At 50.4% G+C, this 9,267-nt stretch overlaps 1 protein-coding gene across 1 annotated transcript; it reads right to left on the minus strand.

Moving 5' to 3' along the window:
• Positions 1 to 1,251: 1,251 nt before the first annotated feature.
• OLIG2 (oligodendrocyte transcription factor 2) lies at positions 1,252 to 3,656 on the minus strand. The gene is made up of 2 exons (XM_038368966.2): positions 3,429 to 3,656; positions 1,252 to 2,428 (listed from the first exon to the last, which is right to left on the minus strand). The coding sequence occupies exon 2, from the start codon at positions 2,389 to 2,391 to the stop codon at positions 1,513 to 1,515; it is 879 nt and encodes a 292-aa protein (XP_038224894.1). The 5' UTR covers positions 2,392 to 2,428; positions 3,429 to 3,656; the 3' UTR covers positions 1,252 to 1,512.
• Between the last annotated feature and the right edge of the window lie 5,611 nt (positions 3,657 to 9,267).

The raw sequence follows: 9,267 nt of genomic DNA on the forward strand, positions 1-9,267 counted from the left end.
TCTTAAAAGTTTGGACTTCATTAACTAGGTTAATTGATCATTAATCTTGCCACTTAGAGAACTGATGGGAAAACAGAAAAGGAGTACTTGTGGCACCTTAGAGACTAACAAATTTATTAGAGCATAAGCTTTCGTGAGCTACAGCTCAACTGTTTCAATTGCAGCCTTGTAAGACAGTTAGGAAAAAAGGCTGGAAGTATTATCTTTAAAATGTTCTAAATCCTTTTCGATCTGTTTTTTGGTCTATTTAACCATGATGCCATATTAATATTTCTGAAAGTAAATGTGTCTTGTTCTTCTTCACCCCGGGCTTCAGCCACTAGACTTCTCAAAATATAAATGGATGGAAAAAAGCAATTTACTTAAAATGTTTTTTATTTAAAATCTCAACAGTGGATCACTCATTTTGTTTTTGCAACCAAACAAGTAATAAATATTATTTAGCAACTTTTTTTTACAAAAATAAACAGATGATAAAATCTCTGCAAGGGGCAGTAATAGGAAAAATTGTTATTTCAGAAACAAGCCCAAGTTCTCAGTATTGCAACACAGGCAGTGTGGAGTTCCTACATAGAAAGCACATTAAAGAGTTTTGTAACTTTGTTAATGGTGGCAGAAAAGAAAAACGTGTTATACGATAAAACAAAACAAAAAATCCTTTACCATTCATAAGGTTTCCTGTACACAAACAGAAAGCTCAAGCATAACGGACTTACATAATCATTGGGCAGCATATTTACAAATTCAAACCCCAGAAAACTTTGCAGGCTACATTTACATCAAAAGCCTTCATTCTTGCAAATTATGTTGGTAGGAAGGTACCAGCCCGGTGCTCAGAATAACCACTTTACATGTCTTAGGATTTGAACTAGAAAATGTTGAAAGGGATTATGTAAAAATAATAGAGAAAAACAAACAAAATATCCTATGCCATTTTGGTTACTTCATTCGAGGAGAAGAGGCTATAGCTATTTTCAGCTCCTATCAAAGTTTAAAAAGATGCACATATATTTATTTAAAAATGCTCTGTGGGTTTACACACTTGCTATTGAGATTGGACAAAACATCAAGTACTGTACGTAACGCTGGCCTCCATTCCCTGCTGGAAATGCTGGAGGAGAGAGGATCAGTTCTGCGTGGAGTCGTTTGCAGGAAGAGGAACTGGGTTTTGTCCCTCTTTCTCACTGGTGGGCTTCAGTGATTGAGTGTCCTCAGTCTATCTCAGTATGGAACATGCCTGAAGGTGCCCCGGGTGGCCTTGAGACCAACCTGTAGTGAGGGGTGGCGGTGGGGAGGGTGTGTTTAAAAAACGTGGCTGAGACCGGTATGTCCTTGTAAGTCCTTGTATGTGTCTGTGCTCTTAAGGGAGGCCCCCCATAGAGTCTGTGTCCCCAAAAATGTGCCCGCGTTTCCTCGGGGCTTGAAGCTGGAGTCTCTCTCCCCGTTCCCCACCTTGTTTCGGCAGATTCTCTCCCCCTCCCTTGCCCCAGTGGCGGCGGGCCCCGCGGGGCTTCATTTGGTGTCGGTGGTTAATCTGGGCAGGCTGGCTGTGCTCATGCTGGAGACGTGGTGGTGAGGCGGAGCGGGCACCTGGCACATACTGCACGGGCAGGGCATCCCTCCCCAGTGCTGGAAGCTGCTGCCCAGCGGGGCCGAGGCGGCGGCGGCCGAAGGCGACTTGAGGAGCCCATGCGGGGGTCGGATGGAGCTGACTGCGGAGAGGCCGGATCCGGGCAAGGAGGCGCTGGAGACGGCAGCGGGGGGCAGGATGGGGTGGTGCACGGGGTGGGCGGCGGGATGCCCGGGGTGCCCCGGGAGCGGGGCGGAGTGGGCGGCCATGCCCCCCGGGCAGGCGGAAGGGTGGAAGCCGGCGTGATGGCCGCCGTAGATCTCGCTGACCAGGCGCTTCATCTCCTCCAGCGAGTTGGTGAGCATGAGGATGTAGTTGCGCGCCAGCAGCAGCGTGGCGATCTTGGAGAGCTTCCGCACCGAGGGCCCGTGCGCGTAGGGCATCACCTCCCGCAGCCCGTCCATGGCGATGTTCAGGTCGTGCATCCGCTTGCGCTCCCGGCTGTTGATCTTCAGCCGCAGCTGCTGCAGCTCGGGCTCCGTCATCTGCTTCTTGTCCTTCTTGGAGGAGGAGGAAGAGGAGGACGACGAAGAGGAGGAAGAAGACTTGAAAGCCAGCTTGTCCACCACCACCACCCCGGCCGCGCTCATGGCGCTGCGCAGCTCGGCGCTCAGCTCCGGAGGGGAGTCGCTCTGGGTGGAGCTGGACACTGTGCCCCCCGAGAAGCCCCCGCTGCTGCCTTTATTCCTGGCAGAGAGGAAGAGGTCATCGGGCTCCGGGGAGGAAGGTCTGCTGGATACCAGGCTAGCGTCGGAGTCCATGTCCCCGGCGAGGGGAGAGCGCCGCGCACCAGGCTGCCTGCGAGGAGAAGAAACCAGAGAGCGACCCCAACTCAACGGGACAAGGAACTGCGCGACAGCCTCAACTTCACCTAGCTAATGCTCCAGGCAGCTCCTAGCCACCCCTGGCCACTGCCCAACCTCTTCCTCCCTGCCCCCGGCAGTGTCTGCGAGATCCTTCATATGCGACCTTCCCAGCAGGATCGGAGACCCTCCATTCCCCTCTCCAGCGATCACACGCCTCCACGTTCAGCAGCAAGGAAATCCCCAGTCCGCTATTGTCTCCCGGGCTACTTTCCAACTCCCGCGCCAGAAGTAAACGCGTTATTCCACCCTGTCTCCCAGGATAGTTCCCGACCTGGCCTCGCCTCCTCCCCTGCCCTCCCTTTCCCCACCTCCCGCGCCAGGATGCTCACCAGAGAATTGTCACCGGGATACCATCCAATTACTCCCCATCACCCGCCAGCAAAACCCTGGATCTCCACCCTACTCCTCACCCCGCCAAACAGCACGATCTTTTAATATATGAATCTTGCACGATTGGTTTCCGAAGGGTCACAAATTGCGCCCCAGCTCGGGACAAACCGCTACAAAAGGAGGCGGAATCCTGGTAAAGTGACTGGAGTCGCGGATGGGGTCGGGTCGGGGAGGACTGGGGGAAAATGAATCATATTCTCGGGGAGACCTTCCTAACCAGATCAGTATTTGTTTAGACACTTAACACACACCCCCGTCTGCCCCCGCATCTGTCACCTCCCTCCCTCCTCTATCTTGGGCGAATGAAGAAGTTCATTTCAACCCGGAGCAGCGCCCGCAAGCAGCCCAAAGCGGTGAGAATCGGAGACAGAACCGGCTGGGCGCACAGTTCCCTTTGGGGAGGGGCGGGGTCCTGTCCATCCCCATTTATTTATTTGGGGTTAGTGGGTCAGGGCTACTAGGGAGGCTGGCGGACGCCTCTCTTATAAAGTTAGCTGCCGCAGCCCACAGGAGTTAGGGAGTGAATTTGTTTGGGAACTTACTGTTTGCAGAGTGATCCCTTTGGCAGGACGGACCCGCTCCAGCGCCGCTGGTGGTTGTCACAGATCACAATAATAATAAGCACCTTTTGGCGACTCGATGGTGTTTTTATAGGCACATCGGCAAGCAGCGCCGGGTAAGAACAATGTTATTGTCCTGGAGGGGCCGCTGCACCAATAAGCAAAGTGCTGCTAGGGGGCTGGGAAACTGATGTCATTCCGGCTAATTCCGCTCAATGAAACTGACTAAGACACGCTCCTTTGCAGCGCCAGCCAATGGCGTTTGTTAGGAGGAGAGATCCAGAGAGACAGGAGGGAGAAAGAGAGAGACCTTTGTCAAATCTATAATAAAATGTAACAATGCCAGCGTTAGGAACAGCTGTTGGGGGGGGGGGGAATAGACCAAACAAACCTTAGTCCCAGCATAACAATATCATTTTGAAAGGAATGGCCCTAAACTCCTAAGGCACTCCACCGGGCTCCGCCGCTTGAGAGTATTAATAGGTTTCACAAACACATCGGCATTTCTCTCCTCCAACCCCCGCCCCCCCAGTGTAAACACTCACGAGGCACAATGCAACCCTTCCCACACTTACTTAACCACTTATCTCTGGTCTGGGCAATCTCCCACTGCACCCCGGACACACATACATCAGGGCAATGAAAGACATATAGTTCAAGGGGGTAGGGGGTGTTCATAGCAGTCTAAAACCATTCCTAATGACCCCCGCTTTGCACTCCTCGGGGGAATGGCTGACGAAGGAAAGGTGATTTAGTCTTTTCTCCGCTTACTTCAGTAAAGAAAAAGAAAAGTGATTTTTTTAGCCATCCCAGTTTTTGTGTCAAAGGATTTACAAAAGAACAGATGCGACTAGAACACTGCGATCGGACAGCGAAGTTAGCCGGAATCACCACGCCGCTAGCTCAACAGAGTCCGATATTTCTGTTTTAAAATATTTCCTTCTTTAAAACCCCGCTCACAAGAGCAAACCTTTGCCACGATAAGGCTTTTGTGTTGCCCTAAAAATGCACCTGTCCTTATTTACAGGGTATTTTTGTTAGCTCTCTCTTAAAATAACATGCCCACAATATCATTTCAAGATAACTCCTCCTGAAAACTGAACACTTATTTTAAGTAATGGCACAGTTTGGGAAGCGAGGGAGCTCTGCTTCCTAACTAGAAACTTTTATAATTTCTGTGCACCTGCCACATCTTGGGGGATGGGGGGAGAATTAACCTTTGGAAATAATGTTGGATTTTGCGTCCAACGCCCCTCCCAGCGCCTATCAAGTAGTGCCTGGTGTTTCTTCACAGCTACAGGCTGGCCCTTTCTTTCCATGAGTTTAATTCCTGGGTTTAGCGTTTCCTCTCGTTTGTATATATCCTTGTCCTCTCCTTCCCTACAGCCTTGCCGCCTTTGTGGTATTATTTTTATACCCGGGTGTTTCCCAGCTGGCTCGGCAAGCCTCAGTCATCCGTTAAATGTGTCTTTAAAACCTTAAGAAGTGAAGCGTGGAAATGTGTTTCCTAACGGCTATGAGGATGATCCATAACAGTTCAATTAGCAAAGTCTGTCCCAGGGAGCCCCTGCCTCGCCGCTTGTGTCTGTCCGGCTCGCTGGGTCTGCGTCTGCGGCGTGCGTCCCCGGGAGTGTGCCTGCGCCCGGGTTTGTAGCAGGGTGAATGGGCAGGCGTCTGGGAGTTTGCTGCTGGGGGTCTGCGTGTGATGGCGGTACCTGGCGTGGCGGGCACGGGTGCCGAGCTTCAGGCAGAGAGAGCGCCTGGGGTGAGGGGGTGCGTGTCTGAACTGGCCAGGGGGGCTGTGTGCGTAGGTTTAGGGGCATGATTGTTGGGTGTGGACACCAGCCAGTGCGGCGCGCGAACGTGTCTGTGTGCGTGTGTCTGTGCCAGTGAGGACAGGGGGGCAGGAGGAGAGAGGGGGCACTGGGATGTCCGTGTGCCTGGCTAGGTGGGGCAGGTGGGATCGCGCTGAGGGGAAAGCTGGACAAATATGCAAACGTTGCATTTCAGGATAGGAAAGTAATTAATTAATCGGCAACAACAACCCTGTCCTGCCCTTTGACGGACCACTCTACTGCGCGTATTGTGAGAGTCCCATCAAACAGGGCAAAATCTAGTCAAATCAACTCAGCCGAGAAGCATTTCACCGTCAGGCAGACCGTGGCCAGCGGATGGCCAGAGACACAATGAGCGATACTGGGGAAGGGCGCTGCAGACCAGAGGTTTTCGAAGTATTTCTCAGTCTAGATTCACAGAACGGCTGGATCCGATCCCCAGTGAAACAGAAGGAGATTGAAGTCTGTGTCTTATGGGGAATAAGTGAAAGAATCATTCTCTTCCTTGTCCCTTTCAGTCTCTGAAAGCTGCTTGATTGAGTGTAGTCATTAATGAATTTATCGATATAACGGGACGTGTCCTAGGCGGGTTTTAGGTTGCCGGCTCTAGTAGATAAGCCTGGGTAACCCAAACTAATTACATTTTCCACTAATCCGTGTTTAATATCAACACCTGCCACCTAGTGGCTGCCGGATAAAAGCTCCAGAACTTCTCCCAAACTTTGCCCCGATGAGCTGGTGAAATATGTAATTTAGGGTTCGAAAAAAAGTCCTGTTTCCTTCTTTCCTTCCTTCCCTTTACCCTCTCCTGTCTTCTCCCTTTCAGTCCTTCTCTTTTAACTCTCCTCCTTTCCGTCTCTAAAGCTTTTACTTTACCACTTATTTTGAAATGATGTGCAACACGTTTCCGTTCTCCAGAAGCACCCAAGCTTTTTAGTGATGTTTCTCTGTACAAAGCAACGTGAGTCCACGCTGCAGCTTCGGGGGCTTTGATCTGTTTGCCTTTCGCGCCGGAGAAGCGGGTCAAACTGGCTGCTATGAACCGGAGACAAGCGATTGGCCCGTTTGATGGAGGCAGGATAAAAGTCGCTCCGAGTGCGTTGGGATGGATGTGTGCGACTCCGGACGCGTGCGCCATTCCCTGGGCTGTGAATGAGCTGGTGGGTCTCGAAGTGTGTGCGAGGGAGGGTGTGTGTGTGTGTTTGGAAAAGGTGGCAAGGAGAGATTCACATTTTCCAAGGAAATGACAATCCGCCCCGGGACTGGCCATGGACGCCAAGCGTTAGTGATGGGCAGTGAATGGCACACGAAAACATACCTTCCATTATCCATTTTTGTGTCAATGTTAATAATCCAGGAGCCTTTTCAGATTTTTTTTGTAACCCACAAACACAAGATTATTGAGCCCAATGTTTTTTTTTGGCTTGTGCTACTGAGCCAGCATCGTGGAGGTTATTACACTGGAGCAGGAGAGATGGCACAAATCCAGTCGATGCAGAACATTACTCCAATATTTCATTTCAGGCGGTGAAGGACCAGAGGAATGACGTATGTCTTTAAAATACATTTAGAACCTTAGGTAACATGTTTCCGAAGGCTGATTTTTGAAGCTGGACAAAAAAAAAATCCGGTATATATCTGGTTTGAGCTTTCATATCCCAACACTTCAGCACCTGGGCTTTTTTCGGACTCCTTTTCTTCTTTCTGTATTATGTCGTGGTTTTAAAATTGGCTGTACAGTTTCGATCCTGCACTTCACACTCAGCCAAAAGTCCCATTGAGAATTTTCTCTCAGTAAAGATCTGGTTCGCACACAACATATCAGGTGTACATCATACACAAAATGATCAGTTAACCCCCCCCATTCCTATCACTATTATTAATTATTATTATTATTTGCAATGGACCAGGACCCCCTTGTGCTAGGCGCTGTACAGATATCTTTGTATTCTGAATTGTGCCGCTATGTAGATCTCTGTCTAGGTGATCTAAATTTTCTTTGATGAATGTATGGTACCACTCTACTATGTCTGACAGACAGGGCCGGGTTGCATTATTTGTAATTAAGGTACTGAAGAACAGGTTGATGGGGTGACCTGGATGGTTTCTTTTGTAAAATGGAGAGCCACATCAGCTTTGGAAGTGACCGTTTACGGTGTTGCCATGTTTAAGGGAGAGTTCAGCCCACTCTGGACCTTAAATGTTCTGTGAAAATGTCTTAATGATTCGGCTGGGCTTGCAGGGATTCGGATTTTACAGGTGATCTAAGCATTGGCTTTGTCTTTCTATTACTTAAACTCCCAATCGGAAGAGAACCCCTTTAATGTGGCTAGAAGGCTTGTAACTTGGAAATCAAACTCCCCTTCCTGCAGGCAAGGTCCAAAGCCTTGTCCTTGCAGTCTAGCTCCAGATTTGCTCCCATCCCACATAATCAGCTGTCATTTTACTATTTCCGTTGCAAACAATCGTCAAGGCAAAACCCATCAAACCCGAAGCTGCTGTATCCAGATCACAAGCAGAAGAGCTGTGCTAAATAAATGAATCCCACCCTTAATGTGACTTTGGCGAGGTCCCTCAATTCGCAGCCGTTTGCCACGTGGGCTTCTTAGCAGGTTCAGACCAGTGTAGACAAAGGAGGCCGGCCAAGAGGCGCTGAGCTCCTACCATCCCCGGCTTCTTTTGAGAGCTACCTTGTAACAAATATTTCTCTGGGGACCTGACCGCGCTGGGCTGAGAGCACCGGCTGCTCGGGCCAAGCGGGACGCTGGGAGCAGGAGGAATGAGTTCAGGGCTGCTGCAGAGAGCAGAACTCGCACTGCGTGAGGCCCAAGCACTGAGCTTCAGGCGGAGACGCCGACTGATCGCGAGAAGGAAGTTTTAATGCCGACACGCAGAGCCGATGCACCCCTGCAGCCCGGCTCACCTACCCAATGGATTCAACGGAGCTGGAGTGTAGGGCCTCCAGAGCGTGAGTGTGCAGGGCAGTTTTGTGACCCCCCCCCCAGCTGTGTCTTGTTCTGTTTGTGGGAAAAGATCGACCATAAAATAAATGAGAAGCCAGGGTTCCCAATCGTCTGCTGGACCTTTTACTCGGCCGGCTCAGAACATACAGACCGAATCTACTTTTTCAAATATCCGGCACACCGATCCGAATCGTTGCATCCACGCTGGGGCGCATCCTTCCCTTCAAACCGTTCGCAGGGGGTTCTCCAGCGATGGGGACATTGCTGAGCTTGGAAGGAGAAACCCGGCACCGCCAGCGAAGGGCTCTGACAGTATCTAACGCCCGCGGCTTTCTCAAGCGGTGCTATTGGACTGTCCCGAGTAATCAGTTCGTACAGTCTCCCGGAATGTAAAACATGACCGGGGTCGATTTCGGACTCAGATCTGCGGGCTGAAAATAACAGGGCCCGTTTGTCCTGGCTTCGCAGAACAGCTCTGCAGCGAGAGAAACAAATCCCCTGCCAATCCACACGCTGGCTGTTGGTCGGTAGCAGAAAACCGTTCTTCAAAACACCCCGATGCAGCTTCCTGGCGAATTAGGACGGGCTCTGTCAAGAATCCCGGGACATTTCACTTTAACAATCGATGAAGTATCATTTCACGGCAGTAACGTCATGCTGCAGTATCGTTTCACTGTCCAGGAAAAGTGCAAATGCATGCCACGGTTCACTAAGCCTTTAACACTTAAACCGTGCGGAGAACAATTTTGTGGGGATGAGACACTGCTAAGTATCAGCAGTAATGTCCCCCAAATGCAAAGCCTACAAAAACCCGACAAGCCAAAACCCGATTTTCCTGTTAACTGACAGAAATAGAAAACAGTGTTTCTTCCCTGGGCATCGAGAAAGCTCTAAGGAGCAACGAGTGGTGGGGATAGAAAACTTCCTTCTGGAAAACCTGATGGTGCAGCCGCAGGAATACCTCGACTTTGGTTAGAAAACGCTGCCAGGACTGGAAACCGTTGGGACGTTTGCCTGGAGTTC

This window comes from Dermochelys coriacea, chromosome 1 (genome assembly GCF_009764565.3).
Source record: "Dermochelys coriacea isolate rDerCor1 chromosome 1, rDerCor1.pri.v4, whole genome shotgun sequence".
Taxonomy (NCBI): domain Eukaryota; kingdom Metazoa; phylum Chordata; order Testudines; family Dermochelyidae; genus Dermochelys; species Dermochelys coriacea.